The following is a 17,275-nucleotide window of genomic DNA, read 5'->3' as shown; positions in this document are numbered from 1 at the left end:
TCTATAAAAGGCCAAGGCTCCTTCAGGTCAGCATCCACCTGTCAACTACTCCACTGCCTCTCGGGGTTGCCTGGATTGCCTCCAGAGTCTTACACAGAAACGCTGTAAAAGGGGACTCAAGCTGGCCATGTCCCATTAACCCTTCCACAGGGCTCAAACTTGGTAGGTTGAGGTGAACAGGTCAGCAAACAGAATTAGTGGGTCCCCTAGTTTGGGGCAGTGTGGTCTGACACTCAATGGGGATAATGTGGCCCCTATTCCAGATACATGCCGTTCAGTCTCTGCCAGTCTCCAACTCTAGCTCCCCCAGGAGGAGTGCACCTCAGGTTCAGGTTGGCTGTAGCCAGCTGTCCTCACTGCAGGAGCAAGCTTGGCAGGACAGGATAGGGTCACTGGGACTTGGGAAAACATATTGAGCGAGCCTTCTTTTGGGGGTGGCAACAACTGTACTGTGGGAGGGGGCAAGCTGCACTCCTCCTTTTAGTTCTGTAGCCATACCTCTCTAGCCCTGATCTGGAGCCTCTGAGATAGATGCACTCTGAATGTCCTGGCTCTGAGCAGAACCTCCTGCCCCTCAAAACTGAGCCTAACAGGATGGGCCAGTGGGGCTTATGAAAACAGATCAAAGCAGTCTTCCATTGGATGTGGCACTGGCCTGCATGAAGGGAGAAAGCTATGTGCCTCCTCTGCTTAGCTCTGCAGCCACACCTTCAGAGACCCCGACAGAGCTGTTTTCCAAGATTCCCAGCTCCAATCTGTGCTCCTTGTTCCCTTCCCCTCTGCGGGACTTGGAGGAATGGATCAAGGCAGCCCTGGGGTGATGCCAGCCCTCGGCCATCTGGAAGGAAGCAAGCTGCTAGCTTTCCCCTAGCTTGGCAGTGCACTGCCAGAAACCCTGATAGGAGGCTCGGAGGGGGTCGCACCAAATGTCCCAGTTCTGAGTTGTGTCCCTTCTCCTGTGAAACTGCACTTGGCAGGTCAGTGCCAGCAGAATTTGTGAATGTAAATTCCACCTCCCACTGGGAATCAAAAATCAAAGCTAAGAAAATGCTTGTCTTTAGGGATAAGTCTTGCTTTGCAGCAGCCCTTTACCTGGGAAAAATAGGAAGTACCAGGATTCTTAGGGCAACACAGCTTTGTCTTTCCCAGTTGCTCTTTTGCTGGAGGCTTTATCCTCAGTCCAGTGATTGCAGATTCCCCAACCCCTACCTAACCTGAGTCCCCAGACCTACCAGCCTCTTACTGCAGATGGGTGGGCCTCAGTCCCACATACCTGCACAGCCTACCCCTGCATTGTCAGCACTGGAGCTCCAGCCTGGGGTCTCAGGTCAAGCTCCTGGGATGACATGAGAGACCTGACTTCTATACCCCATGGATTCCTAGCAGCAAACATTTGGACCCCATAGACAACTGCTCCTCTTCACTAGCCACTGCAGCTAAGAGCACTACTTCCCAGAACATATGAACACTAACTACTCCACACTGGCAGAAGATTGATCACCCAAGGTGTGTGTGAGGGGGGCATGTGGCAGCAACACAGCTGAGGGAATAGGGGGCCGGCAGGACATGCTGGACACCAGAAACTGGAATGGCATGCCCAACCTGGTAGTGTGAGGCAGAGTCAGAGGCGTGCCTGGCATCTACCTGCAGAGCCAGAGCAACCCAGCTTGCAGTATCACATGAAGGAGTACTTGCTGTACATCCAGGACTGTGCCACGCTCTTGGCCATGCACAGCCTCGAGAGAGACTAGGAGGGCCACTGTAGCGTTGATGCGCAGTTAAAATCCCACGCATCCCATATCCAGCCTTTCTGCAGTTTAGAGTCAGAATTCTGCCATCAATTCTAAGATGGAATGTTTTAAAAAATTTACCGCTGAGAAAAATTGACATCCCCAACTAGAATTTCATGATGCCATCATTGGAAGGCTGTATTTCTCTTTCATAGAAGTTAAATGTAAAATGATAAAATCTAGCATATAAATGTCTTTTGATTCTAACACTTGTGGGCTGATCATAGTCAGCTTTTCTCATGGTCATTGTTATTGCCCACTTGCAATGTTGTGTACCTCCTCTGGGTGCTATGAACCGTGGTAGCTGCTGTCACAAATAGTGCCCTCCTCCAAAAACTGGTGGAGTGTGTATTTTAGGTGTGGTGGTTAGCACAGGAGAAGAGGGTGATAGAGGGTGCTAAGGGATGAATGCGGTCGGAGGAGTATGGAACATACCAGATGATAGGATGTTTAGGGAGGATCTGCAGGTGTCTTTTTTACCACTCTATGATACAGAAATATTTCCATCCCCCCAAAAAGTTCCTTCCTGTTCCTTTGTAGTCTATTTCTAACCCAAGCCCCAGCTCCTGACAACCACTAATCTGATTTCTATCACTATATTTTTAACTTAAAGAATTCATATCAATGGAATCATGTAGTATGTGGTATTTTTTTCTGGAATATTTCACTTGCATAATGGTTTTTAAAAAATTTTTTATCCTCACCCGAGGATATTTTTACATTTATCTCCAGATAGAGTGGGAGGAAGAGAAAGAGAGAAACATCAATGTGAGAGAGACACATTGATTGGTTGCCACCCACACGACCCCAACAGGGGCTGGGGATGAACCGCAACCAAGGTACGTGCTCTTGGTCAGAATCGAACCTGGGACTCCTTGGTCCACGGGCCGAGGCTCTAACTGCTGAGCCAAACTGGGCAGGGTACCACTTGCATAATGTTTTGAGACCTTTTCATGCTGTTTTATGTCTCAGCTGTCATTCCTTCTTATTGCAGAATAGTATTCCTTTGAATGGATTTTATACAGTTTGTTTACCTTTGGGTTGTTCCCTTACCCTAGTGGAGAACCACTGTATCTTTCACTACTAAATATGATTTTAGCTCTAGGGCATTTGTTGTTGTTTTTGTTTTTTGTTTTTTTGTTTTTGTAAATGTTCTGTTCTAGTTTGCTGTCTTGCTGCGGGTCTTGGATTTTTTTCAATGCTTTTTTGTATGGTCACATGCTTTATCTTCTTTAACCTATTGATATGGTGGATTACATTGATTGATTTTGGTATTTTTATATTTTGGGGTGCTGGATTTTTTGTATTCCTTGGAAAATAATTGGCCATTGATCTGACATTCAGTTAAGTTAATTGAAATCAGTTTGATCCTTTTGGGGCTTGCTTTTCTGCTTTGTTAGGGTGAATCAGAGCAGCCTTTAGTGTAGGACAATTTGGCCCCACTACTTGGGTGGTTTCCTTCAGAAGACTCTATCCCATGCCTGGTATATGCCTATCCTTCGGTGAGCTCTGGGCATTGCATGGCCCACTGCTTTATGGCTGTTCTTAACTCAGCCTGGGGACTTTCATCCAAACACATGCAGATTAGGATTCAGCTAATGGTTTGAAAGGACCCCTCAGCAGATCTCTCAAGATTTCCCCCTGAACATCTTTCTCTTTTTTAATATTCTATCCCATACATGTAGCTTCCTTAATCTCCCAGAACTGTAATTTCTTTCCCCTCAATTTAGTGAGATACTAGGCTCTGTTTGAGTTTCTTGTACCTGGGTTGTGTCCTGGACACTGCCTCCAGGTAGTAATCCAGGGCTAGTGCTAACCTCATTTGTTTACTTTTTCTTAGGCCCACAGCTGACTATTGCCCTGTGTCTGAAAGACAGCTATTTCATATGTTTTGCCTGTTTTTCTAGTTCTTTAGGGTAGGACGGAATGTGTTGTAGCAGTTACTCCGTCAGGCCAGAAGCAACAATCCACTATACGTTTTCACCATTTCATGACTATTATGAAATGACTATAATGTATACTTCCTTGTGATATTTAAGATCATTTTCTCTTCTTCCAAAATCCCACTCTATAAAAATTATAAATAAAATGTAGAATTTATATATTCCTTTTAGGAAAGTTAACATTTGCACTGAAGGTACAAAAGCAGTGGTAAGTTTGCTGATGCATCAGCAGGAGTCAAAGCAGTGGCACTAAACTATGCACTAGTCATATTCTTCCTTTCCATGCACTCCTGTAACCCACCCCTCCATTCTTTTAACTTTGTTTCTGTTACAAGTGTTTTGGTAAAAGATGAATGAGCTAATATGTAACCTGTGGATAAACATAATATTTGTGTAAAAGTTTCAGGAACTAACTTCAAAGGAAGATGACTCCAGCAACCCAGATATTCTGGCTTCAAGAGACTTGCTGATTTTATCCATAAAAATCAGACCTCTGCTTGACCAGCTTGAGATTATCATTGAAATAGACTGTGCTGTCCGGCCGGTGTGACTCAGTGGTTGAGCATCAACCGATGAACCAAGAGGTCGCAGGTTCAATTCCCAGTCAGGACACATGCCCAGGTTGTGGGCCCGATCCCCAGTGGGGGGCATGCAGGAGGGGGCCAATTGATGTTCTCTCTCATCAATGTTTCTATATCTCTTTCCCTCTCACTTCCCCTCTCTCTAAAATCAATAAAGAAAAAAAATTTAAAAAAAAGAAATAGACTGTTGATTTACACGCAGATAACTTTAAGCCCCTTGCCCCTTGATTTCTTAAAAAAAAATTTTTTCTTTATTGATTTTAGAGAGAGAGGAAGGGAGAGAGAGAGATAGAAACATCGATGAGAGAGAACATCGATTGGCCACCTCCTGCGTGCCCCCCACTGGGGATCAGGCCCACAACCTGGGCATGTGCCAGGAATCAAACAGGAGACCTCTTGGTGCATGGGTTGATGCTCAACCACTGAGCCACACTGGCCAGGCCCCCCTGATTTCTTTGTTCTGCTTTTCCTCTTCCTCCTAATAAAAACCTCTACCTGCACTGAGATTTTAAGATGGTCATTAGGATGGGAGTCCTCCATCTTCTCAGGCTGCTGGCACCTGAATAAACCATCTTTCCTTACATCAGTACTGGCTTTCAAAACAGCAGGCAGCTGAACCTGGATTCAATATCACCCTCAACACAAAACAGCCAGTTTCACTTTAAAAATTTTCTTAATAAAGAGTAAAAATTGTTAATTCTATCAAACCTTGACACTTGAGGAGGCATCTTTTTAATATTCCGTGGGATGAAACAGGAAGTGTGCATAAAGTACTTGTGCTGCATACTGAAGTGTGATGCTTGGCTTTAGGGAAAGCACCTAGTGACTTTAAATTACAAGTTAAAATAGCTTTTTTTTTTTTTTTAATGGAATGTTATTTTTGCTTGAAGAGTAACCAAGGGACAAATTATAGACATTTAGACTTGAGTATTTGGCAGATGTCATCTTGCAAATAAACAAAGTGAGCCTGTCACTTAAAAAAAAATTACTGACCATATTTCTTGCTAGTTATAAAATATGAGCTTTCAGTAAATATTAACATTTTACAATTAGCAAATTGTATCCACCAACATGAGCTTATTATCCTCCCAATCACTGAAAGTTCTTTCTGATGAGATGAAGGGGATGATATTGATTGAAGTGATTAAAAATTTTTTTTTTCTTTATTGATATGAGAGAGAAGAAGGGAGAGGGAAAGAGAGATAGAAATATCGATGAGAGAGAATATTGATTGGCCGCTTCCTGCATGCCCCACACTGGGCATGTGCCCTGACCGGAAATCAAACCGGCGACCTCTTGGTGCATGGATCAACACTCAACCACTGAGCCACACCAGCCGGGCAATTAAAATGATCTTTAAAATACTGTGTAATAAAGTATGTCAACATTTGGAAGATCTATATAAATCAGTGAACTAATATGTTCCAAATAAGCAATGCATGATGTCACAAAATCATGCATGAGTAAAAGATCCATTCAAAGTTCAAAATAGACCAGTAGACTTCTAATGAAACAGTATGAAAAGTTTACAAATGGTTTCAGATTCCACATTGCAACTAATTTTTAGAAAACTATTACTTGTCATGTTTGGGTGTAGTATCAAAGAAGAATGCCCACAGTTATCTGATTAACATACTCTTCTGTTTTCCAACTATATATCTATGTGAAGTTAGATTCACAGAGAACGCAGTGGAACCGCTGACCAGAGGGGAGAAAATTAGTATAAAGCAGAGAAACATGAGCTACCATAAGCAGGCTCCTATTATATTTCAGACTTCCACTGTCTTGGATGTTTATGTAAACCTGTGCATTAAATCTTGATTAAGGCCTGAGATGGAAGACATAAGAGAGGTGAGTACTTGCACAAGCAAACCGATGAGTAAGCTTTTCAATATAGAAGAGGAATAAAGATGACCAGGAGAGTTCAGAAACACCCAAGAGAACCAATCAATCCTGACTTGAAGGGAGAATGTATTCATTTTTAATATGTGCATCCCATTACATCACAATAGAATTACAAAAGTTAAATCGTGCAAAAAACCCAGATGTCCTAAATGGGAAAATGAGTAAATAAGTTATACTTCATACATACAACTGAATAATGTGGAACATTAAAAACCATGATTCAAAAAATATTCCATGATATCAGAGTGCTTGTGATATATTGGTAAACAAAATAGAAATACAACATATTGTCTCTATTGGTAAGAAAAGCGTATAAACTTAGAAAAATGATTGGAAGGAAACATATAAAAATATAATGTTGTTATCTGTCAATAGTACCACTGGTGATTTTTCTTTTCTTCTGTATACCACAATTTGTTAATGAATTCCATAATTTGGAAAAAAATATATACTGATTACAGTCACTTTCTGTTTTATTAAATTATTATTAAAATTATTCATAAATTTTTCAATCAAAATTACTTTAGAAATTGTGTATGATAAATTTTAAATAATTCCAGTTAAAGAAAGCAAAGGATTAAACAATATATATATTTAATCTTTATAATTATTCAATCAATATTTAAATATTTTTTATTATCTCTATATTACCTTAGATTTTTTTTTTTATTATTATTATTTTTTTATCCTCACCCGAGGACATTTTTTGTTCAGATAGAGTAGGAGGGAGAGAGAGAGAGAGAAACATCGATGTGAAAGGGACACATCGAGTGGCTGCCACCCGCACTACCAACCAGGGCCGGGGACAAACTGCAACCAAGGTACATGCCCTTAGCGGGAACCGAACCCGGGTCTCTCGGGACCGCAGGCCGATGCTCTAACCGCTGAGCCAAACCGGCCAGGGCTATATTACCTTAGATTTAATGGCCCAAACCAAATATAAAAAAAAATGGTCCTTGTCCCGCCAATGTGGTTCAGTGGTTGAGCATCAACCCATGCACTAAGAGGTTGTCGGTTCGATTCCCAGTCAGGGCACATGTCGGGTTGTGGGCCAAATCTCCAATGGGGAGCATGCAGGAGGTGGCCAATCAATGTTCTGTCTCGTCAATGTTTCTATCTCTCTCTCCCTCTCCCTTCCTCTCTCTCTAAAGTCAATAAAGAAAAAAAAACCAAAACAGTCCTACCTTTGAGGATATTCCCAGCTAACTTGAGAATCAAGAAATAGATCCTAAAAAGGTAAATTAGGTAAGATAAATATGATTTAATAGCATATATGGGGCTATAACAAAGCATTCAAAGAAATTAAAGACAAGTCATCTTCTAAAAGAAGAAATAGTAAGACTCAATATATGATGGATGAGATTATTCCTCTGTTGTAGTAACTCATCCTAAGAGATTATTTATCATTTCTGGAGACTGGAGAAAATACCAAATTTGATCAGGATGGCCTGGTTTGTTTTGTTGCTGTCCTAAGGGATAGAATGTAACTTAAAAAAACTATATAATCTAATACAGTGGCCCTAAATCTTCGGAATAACCTGGAGAACATTTTTAAGCCCAGACTGCTGGTCCTGATCCCCAGAGTATATGTCTCATTCAGGAGGCTTGAGGTGGGGCCCAAGAATCTGCTTTTTCAACAAGTTCCCAAATGAGGCAGCTGCTTTTTCAACAAGTTCCCAGAGGCCACACTTTGAGAACCACAGATCTGATGTATTAATTTGGAATCCCTCCAGAAGAAAAGGGTGGGTGAGTCAGAAACTCAGTCTACATGGAGTCTTGAACAGGAGTGGAGCAGGAGGCAAGTGTCTGCAGCACTGTCAGGGGTGACTCTCAGGGCACCCGCCCACTCACAGTGACACCGCCATCAATTTCTTAATGGAAGGTAGCAGGCTCCCTCTGGATGCAGCCAGTCACATGCCTGCTTTGTGTGGGAATACCTGGACAGGTACCAACCCAGTCTGGGTCAGTCAGAGCTGGTTTCCTAGAAAATGGATAGTAGAGTTATGCCAGTGGCATGCTGGTTCCAGACCAGTCCATTCTGACCTGCAAGAACCCACGGCTAAATTTTTAAGAATTTTGTGAGTCTGCTGTTAAGTGTAGCCACTATTAAAAATTAAATGTTTATTTACAATTAAACACATTCTGTTACAAAGATAATAAATACACAGAATCTATTACCAATTATATTACTACATTTTACTATTATTTATGCTCTTGGAGTTACTATTGCATCTTTGTGGTGGAAATACTATATAATATGGCTACTTCGTATCTTCTGCCCATTCCACACTTGAGGATGTCCTACTGGTAGCTGGAAATCAGCCATAGTGAGAACGTGTCACAGAAACAGGCAAATGCTACAAACTTGGACTTGATCTATTGTTGTGTTGATTGTCTAAACTTTAAAAAGTTATAGAGAAAATGTTAATAATACAGACCAGGGTTTCTCAACCTTGGGCAGATCATTCTTGGGAGGGGTCCCTGACTTTACCCATTAGATGCCAATAACACACTTTTCACAATTCTGACAACAAAAATGTCTCTAAACATTGCCAAGTGTCCCCTGAGAAACATAATCTCTCTCTGCTTGAGAATCACTGATGGAAAATCCTAATAAATTATTATTTACTTGTTAAATTATAAGTGACTCAGGAAACAGATATCCATGTAAGACTGTTACTATATTTATTAGTTCAAGGATCTTTTCTTTGTAAAATATCTTAAGCTTCCAAAAGCTCTAAAATTTAGCAAAGCATTTTAAGTGAGAAAGAGAATAACTTTCTATATTAATTTATTTTTAGCAAAAGTCAGATATCTTTTAGAGGCAATATAACGAACACACATGTATACAATAAAACACTTAAATTGAAATAAACAATTCTCTCTCATCTTTTATTTTGATAAACCATCTTACCCATGATCAATTGAATGAAAAGTGGGAAAAACTGCCATGCCAAATATTGTTCAGTGATGACTTAAGTAGAACTAAAAACATTTTTTTGAAATATGTTTTCATTGATTTTTTTAGAGAGAAAGGGAGCGACAGATAGAAACATTAATGAGGGAGAAACATCGCTCAGCTGCCTCCTGCATGCCCCCTACTGTGAGCAAGCAACCCAGGCATGTGCCCTGAGAGGGAATGGAACCTGGACCTCTCAGTCCACAGATGCTCAATCCACTGAGTCCCACCAGCTGGGCTTAAGTAGAATTAAAAAAAAAAAAAGATTCAATGTCATAGAACCAAAAATACATGCATTGTAAACAATTTTAAATGTCTTTTTAACATTACAATCTCTGATGTAATTTTTCTCCCCAATGTATTTTTGTTCTTTGGTTGGACTGAAAAAAAAAGAATTTCTGATTAGTTCTTCAATCATGTCACTGAAAATCTTGATTGCTGAACACATGACCAAAAAGATATTCTCAGCTTGGAATAAGTGTTCAATTATCACTAAGATATATAAGCAATCTAGAACTGAGAGAGGAAAAACAAATTTACTTTTGAAAAAGACTTAAATGTGTGTAATTGCTTAACTTTTCAGGGAATTGAACAGGCTAGCAATGAACACTGCCCTTTTACTTTATATTCTGGTTTACTCCCTCTCTACTACATTAATTTTGGCAAGCAGGTAACTTCAGAGACCCTGATGTGAACTTCTGGTATGGTAAGTAAGGATCTGGCCTTATTTAACATAACTGAGGTGTTCTGCTAGGAGGTTTTTGGACCTGAACTAGCAGGTACAATAACATCATTAAAAATAAAGCCGGTGGACCTCCACACGATTCAGAAGAATCGCATTTCAGCCCACATTCATTTGTATCTGTGGTCGTGGAAACTACAGGCGCGCTGCCGGGGGGCGCCACCAGGGGCCGCTCATGCACAGCGGCTTTGTCACCACAGGCGTCCTGAGGCGCTCTCTTTCCTTCTCTCGCTCATCACAACTTCCGCCGGAAGCGCGCCTGTCAGGCTTGTCTGTTTATATTTGGGTTCGCAGTGTTCGGTGGGTTCGCTCCACCACCCGGCTGGGGAGGCTTGGCCGGAGGAGCCAGAGAGGGAAACTCGAGCTTAAACCCGGGCAACGACATGGACATTCTGAAGTCGGAGATCCTCCGGAAGCGGCAGCTGGTGGAGGACAGGAACCTGTTGGCGGTGAGGAGCCTTGGGTCGAGGGCGCGGCGGTGTGTAGGGGCGGCGGAGAGGGAGGATGGGAGTGGGGACGGGCACTGAGGGGGTTCCGGGCGGGCGTGGGGTGAGCGAGAGCCCCCCACTTCCCTGGAGCGGCCCCCCTGGTTCTCCCCTTGACACTGTATTCGGCAGCCTTAGGAAGTGGGGGAGCTGCAGGAAAGCCCAAGGTTTTGGCCAGAATTTCTCCACCTGCTCCCTTATTTCCTCAGTTTCCCTAACTGCCCCTTCTACGCACTCCCGTGTGTCCATATTCTTCGCAATTCTGCCCCCGTTTTTCTGGTCCTTCACGTCGGTGGTTTTACTAAGGGTTTGTGCCCAGCTGAAACACAGAGGAAGGGCAGACGCAGGATTAGTTTTTAAAAATCTTTGATTCATTCCTACTAGTAACACCGGTTATTTATTACTTTTCCTCACCCCCACACCCCAGTACTCTTAGAAAGGTCTGTTGGTCAGTTCTTCACTGAAAGCAAGGCTAAAACTGTTGGATAAACAGTCAAGAAAGAGGAGAAAGAATGACATGCTTTAAGAACTTCCTGAAGTTGATTGATCTCCATTACTTTATTGCATAACAGTGACTTAGATCACCGGTTCTCAAAGCTTTTGGTGTGAGGACCTCTTTACACTCTTCCAAATTGCTGAGGATCCAAAGGGCTTTTGTTTAGGTGTTTATCGATATTTACTATATTAGAAGTTAAAGCTGAGCTTTAGAAATATTTATATATTAATTCACTGATTATTTGAAAGTATTGGTTCACTGAGTTATGCAGATCTTTCAAATGTTGATGTTTCATTACACCATATTTTAAAAATCACGTTATTTAATATCACCATGATGTCAAGAGGGACATCTTTGAGTATTGGGACACCATCAAGCTCATGATAACAAATCTAAGATCTCCACAATTTTAATTTTCACTTGAAAGCTGGAGTTTTATCATAGGCAGTAAATACCATCAGTTGTTTCCTAGAACGTCAGGGTCACTTTGTTTACTTTTGGGAAGTTGTCTAAGTCTGAATTACTATAGTTTTTTGTAAGTATTCTTTCATGTAAAAATGATATTCCATGATAAAAGCATCTAACTTGGTTTGCAGCTTAATCATGCAAGTGCTTTGCCTCCAGACAACCATCATACTTCCATATAAATGAGAAGTGCTTTAGGTATACTTGCCAAGGCACCAGGAGAATTACCATTGCTTTTCATCCTTGGTGCAAATGGCCATAGAGTGTACAGGCAGACAGTACCTTCATATTGAAAATAGTTTTTTGTTTTGTTTTTATCATCACCCGAGGACATTTTTCCATTTTTTGTACAGATAGAGTGGGAGGGAGAGAGAGGAAGAGAGAGACAGAGAGGGAGAGAGAGAGAGAGAAACATCGACGTGAAAGGGACACATCGGGTGGTCGCCACCCACACGACCAACCAGGGCCGGGGACAAACTGCAACCAAGGTATGTGCCCTTAGCGGAACCGAACCCAGGTCTCTCTAGACCGCAGGCCGACACTCTAACCGCTGAGCTAAGCCGGCCAGGGTTGAAAATAGTTTTAACATCACAGACCCTCTCAAAGGATCTTAAGGATCCCAGGGGTCTGAGGACCCCACTTATTGAACATCTGCTTAGGTCTTTGGATGGAATGTAAACTTAATGTATACAATGTAGTGTAAGTTGGGATTTTTTGGTAGATGGCAGATTTCATAATCAGTGAAACTTTAAAAATAATTAGTGAAGTGGAGCTCATTAAATAGAATATTATATAGCAGATGAAGGGGAAAGCTTGTCCATATTTGTGACTTAATGTTTTATCTCTACTTCAGGGACCTTTTTCTTCAAATGAGTGATTTGAGAGTATTTGAAGGCCTGGAGTTGGGTGGGAGCCGGGTGGAGGGGGATGGGTGAAAAATAAGGAGGGATGTCTGTAATCTCAACAATAAAGAAAAAGAAAGGATAATAAAAATTAAATACATGCAAATTATACACCCACCCATACAAAGTAATTTAGATGTTGGAGTGCATAGCTGATGTTAGGAAGGCCAGGACGTTCAGGTATAAGTATTGTACTTTAGAGGGAAAATTGAATCATGGCAAGCTGAGCTCTCCCTCCAGGTTTATAATGTGTTTATTTGCATAATCAGGTGGGTGAGTGCTCTTATACAGGCATACCTTATTGTAGTGCGCTCCACAGATGTTGGTGGGGTTTTTTGTTTGTTTGTTTTTAACAAATGTAAGGCAAGCCCCTCCACCAGCAACAACATTACAATTCGCTTTATAGCAGCACTTACTTTATGGTGGTCTGGAACCAAACCTGCAATTTCTGAAGTGTGCCTGCATGAGAGAATATGTATAACTGGACATCTTTTCTAGTTATATGCTTGGGAATAGTCTTGTGATTTATATCTGTATAATTTATAGCTGTATAGAAATAGCTTTATAGCCTTTGTCTTTCTGCATCATAGTATCAGTAACTTTTATACTTTATCATTGCTCCAGCCACAGTAAGAAATATTTTTTTATATTTTGTTCTGATATGTATATGAAACAAGTCTTATCTTAACTACATGCGATTCTCTCATTTGTTTTATTATTTTAATCTGTTCTGTTTCATTAAAAAAATGCTGGTTGGAGATTACCGAATTGTTTTTATTGCCCTACCTGTAGATAGAAAACACCCATCTATGTTGGTCATTTCAGGTGGTATCCCAGCTTTTGTTGTTAGTCTGATAGTTGAAATAGTCACCTCCTTGTGAGTGCCCCTTTGTTAAACCAGAGAAACTCTTTTTTAAAAATTTTTTATCCTCACCCGAGGATAGTTTTACATTTATCTTCAGATAGAGTGGGAGGGAGAGAGGGAGGAAGAGTGAGAGAGACACATCGAGTGGTCGCCACCCACACGACCTCAACCAGGGCTGGGTACAAACTGCAACTGAGGTATGTGCCTTTAGTGGGAACCAAACCTGGGACTCTCTGCTCCGCAGGCTGATGCTCTAACTGCTGAAGCCAAACTGGCCAGGGCTAACCAGAGAAACCCTTAAGATAAGTCTCCCATCACCTGTCCTAAAACATTCTGTCTGGTGTAACTACTCTGAGGTGATTGCTCAAATACCAATGCTTTGGAGCCCTGGGATTAGTGAATCTTCACTTAACACCACACCTCATTTATATGGAAAACTAGGCTGTTGGGACCTAATTAGCAGTTTTATTAGTTGTAGTTATGAGGATGGGCTTTGTGTAGAAACGTAGCTTTTCCCCCTAATATTTATTGGATATTTCTCATATGCATGATATTACACTCTCCCTCAGTGGATTAAAAAGAAAGTAATACTTGATTCTTTTATTTAAGGAATATACATTCAATTTCACAGAGAAAAAAGAAGCCTACAGGCCAGAAATCCCTCTTTTCCTCTGTTAAAATGAGTGAGGTATTGGTTACAGCTTAGGTCAAACCTTCCACCTGCACATTGGATTCCAATTAGTCTTTTTTAGCATCATCAAGAACCTTAGTATTACTTACCCTCTTTCTTCCTGTGTCTTTAGTCTGTCTACTGGCTTATCCCCATCAGCACTAAAGCATACAAATGTCTCTCCCATGTTTTTTTTTTTTTAATGTGCTATTTAAAAAAAATTGTTTTTATTGATTTTTTAAAATTATATCTTTATTATTGAATGTATTACAGATGTTCTTCATTTTTCTCCCATTGACCTCCCCTCCTGCCTTTTCCCACACTGTTGTGTGTGTCCATTGGTTATGCATATAAGTTCTTTGGTTTATTTCTTCCCACCCCCAAAACCCCTTCCCTTTGAGATTTGTCAGTCTACAAACAATTTGTACTTCTTAATCCCTTCACCTTTTTCACCCATTCCCCCATCCCCCCTCCTATCTGGCAACCAACAAAATGTTCTCTGTTATCTATGAGAATGTTTCTGTTCTGCTTGTTCATTTTGTTTGAAGATTCAGTTGTTGATAGCTATGTATTCATTGCCATTTTGTTTGTTCATATTTTTATCTTTTTCTTCAAGAAGACCCTTCAACATTTCATATAATAATGGTTTGGTGGTGATGAACTCCTTTAGCTTTTCCTTGTCTAGGAAACTCTATATGGCCATTGATTCTAAATGGCAGCTTTGCAGGACAGAGTAATCTTGGTTGTAGTTTCTTGCTTTTCATCACTCTGAACATTTCTTGCCACTCCCTTCTGGCCTGCAAAGTTTCTTTTGAGAAATCAGCTGACAGTCTAATGGGAACTCCCTTAGAGGTAACTAACTGCTTTTCTCTTGCTGCTTTTAAGATTTTCTCTTTGTCTTGAAACTTTTGCATTTTGATGATCATGTGTCTTGGTGTGGGCCTCTTGGGGTTCATCTTGTTTGGGACTCTCTGTGCTTCCTGGACTTGTATGTCTGTTTCTTTCAGCAAGTTAGGGAAGTTTTCTGCCATTATTGTTTCAAATAAGTTTTCGATTTCTTGTTCTCTCTCTTCTCCTTCTGGCACCCCCAAGATGTGAATGTTGGCACACTTAAAATTGTCCCAGAGGCTCCTTACACTATCCTCATTTTTTTTGGATGCTTTTTCCTTTTTGCTGTTCTGATTGGGTGTTTTTTGCTTCCTTATATTCCAAATCGATGGTTTGCTTCTTGGCTTTACCTACTCTACTATTGAATCTGTGTAAATTATTCTTTATTTCAGTTAGCGCCTCCTTCATTTCTGACTGTGCCTCCTTCATTTCTGACTGGTCCTTTTTTATGCTCTTGAGGCCCTCACTAAGTTCACTGAGGTTCTCACTAAGTTCATTGAGCATCCTTATAAGCAGTATTTTGAACTCAGCATCTGTCAGGTTGCTTATCCCCATTTTGCTTAGTTCTTTTCCTGGGGTTTTGTTCTGTTCTTTCATTTGGGACCTGTTTCTTTGTCTCCTCATTTTGGCTGCCTCCCTGTGTTTGTTTCTATGTATTACTTAACGAGAGGCATGGGGCTAGCTGAGACCAGATGCTACTTGTTTGAAAGAATTTAGGAACACCTGAAGCAGGATCCAAGACAGACCAATCCTATGGTTAAGCAAGTGGTAACAGCTTGGGTGGGCCTGAAAGTTGGGTGGGGCAGGGCCTCAGGGAGTCAGCAGGGCGGGGCTACCAGTATGAGCCAGGTTGCAGGAGTCCCAGATATGGCTTCTGTCCGTGGCCCCAGGGAAGGGCTCACCAAAGGAACAAAGGCCTCTGACAGCACGTTTGTCCCGGAGAAAGCCCCCTCTCCAGCCCTCGCTCTAGTGCCAAACAGCTCAGTTCTTCCCTGTATGTCTCTGGTGCCCCTCGAGCTGCCTCCCCTCCAAGCTTAGAGGGAGAGAGTTCGATAAGTCTGTGCGTGGGCCCTTTAGGGTGCTGCCTGGGGCTCCAGCGGTGTCAGCTTCCTTGAGCCTCAGTTCCTGCTGATTTTTCCAGCCAGAAGTTATGGGGATTCTCTTCCTGGCACTGGAACCCTGAGCGGGGCACCTGGGTGCTTCCTGCGGCTCTTGAGGACCCTCTCCGTCTGAGGTGTCCTCCTGATTTTTATTGGCCACACGTGGGTGTGGGAGCAGCCCCTCGCGCCTCCGCCCCTCGCGCCTCCAACCCCCTACCAATCTGGATGTGGCTGCTGCTTTAATTCCGTAGTTGTAGGACTTCCATTCAGCTTGATTTCAGGCAGTCTTGAATGATGGTTGTTCTGTAGTTTAGTTGTAACTTTGATGTGGTTGTGGGAGGACGCGATACCGCGTTTACCTACGCCGCCATCTTGACCGGACATCTCATAGGTCCTTTATTTTTTGGTTAAGTTTATTCCTAGGTATCTTAATTTTTTGTGCCATGATGATAAATGGAATTTTTTTGGGGGGGGGGTTCTCTTTCTGTGACTTCATCATCGATGTATAAGAATGCCATCTATTTCTTGACGTTAATTTTGTATCCTGCTACTTTTCCAAATTCATTTATTAAATTTATGATGGAGTCTTTGGGGTTTTTTACGTATAGTATCATGTCATCTGAGAATAATGACTGTTTCACTTCCTCCTTTCCAATTTGGATCCCTTTTATTTTTTCTTCTGTCTGATTGATGTGGCTAAGACTTCCATTACTATGTTAAATAGGAATGGCTAAAGTGGGCATCCTTGTCTTGTTACTGTTCTTAAGGGAAATGCTTTTAGTTTTTGCCCATTGAGTATGATGTTGGCTGTAGGTCTTTCATATATGGCCTTTATTATGTTGAGATATGATCCCTCTATTCCCAGATTGCTGAGTGTTTTATCAGAAATGGGTGCTGGATTTTGTCGAATGCTATTTCAGCATCTATTGATATGATCATATAATTTTTATCTTTCATTTTGTTTATGTGATGTATCACATTTATTGATTTGTGAATATTGTACCAGCCTTGCATCCCTGGGATGATTCCCACTTGGTCATGGTGAATAATTTTTTTGATGTATTGCTGGATCCAATTTGCTAGTATTTTGTTCAGGATTTTGGCATCTATGTTCATCAAGGATATTGGCTTGTAGTTTTCTTTTTTTGTAGTGTCTTTTTCTGGTTTTGGAATTAGAATTATCCTGGTTCAGTTTTGGGAGACTGTGTTTCTAGAAATTTGTCCATTTTGCATAGATTGTCGAATTTGTAGCTGTATAATTGTTCTTAATATTTGTTATTCCTTTGTATTTCTGTGTTGTCAGTTATTATTTCTCCTCTTTCATTTCTGATTTTGTGTATTTGGGTTCTCTCTCTCTGATTCTTGGTGAGTCTAGCTAAGGGTCCATCAATCTTGTTTATCTTTTCAAAGAACCAGCTCTTTGTTTCATTGATCCTTTTAATTGTTTTTTTGGTCTCCATGTCATTTATTTCTGCTCTGATCTT

At 41.3% G+C, this 17,275-nt stretch overlaps 1 protein-coding gene across 2 annotated transcripts in view; it reads left to right on the top strand.

Moving 5' to 3' along the window:
• The first annotated feature begins 10,178 nt into the window (after positions 1-10,178).
• The window catches only part of LOC118630981 (pre-mRNA-splicing factor 18), a 39,351-nt gene continuing 32,254 nt past the window's right edge, over positions 10,179-17,275 (top strand). For both annotated transcript variants that reach the window (XM_036263262.1, XM_036263271.1), the window contains exon 1: positions 10,179-10,369. In XM_036263262.1, the coding sequence (XP_036119155.1) occupies positions 10,304-10,369 (66 nt within the window). In that variant the 5' untranslated portion in view covers positions 10,179-10,303. The remainder of the gene's footprint in view (positions 10,370-17,275) is intronic.

Source organism: Molossus molossus, unplaced genomic scaffold (genome assembly GCF_014108415.1).
Source record: "Molossus molossus isolate mMolMol1 unplaced genomic scaffold, mMolMol1.p scaffold_m16_p_1, whole genome shotgun sequence".
NCBI lineage: Eukaryota > Metazoa > Chordata > Mammalia > Chiroptera > Molossidae > Molossus > Molossus molossus.
The sequence above is the reverse complement of the archived record's forward strand: the minus strand, read 5'-3'. Positions and strand labels throughout refer to the sequence as shown.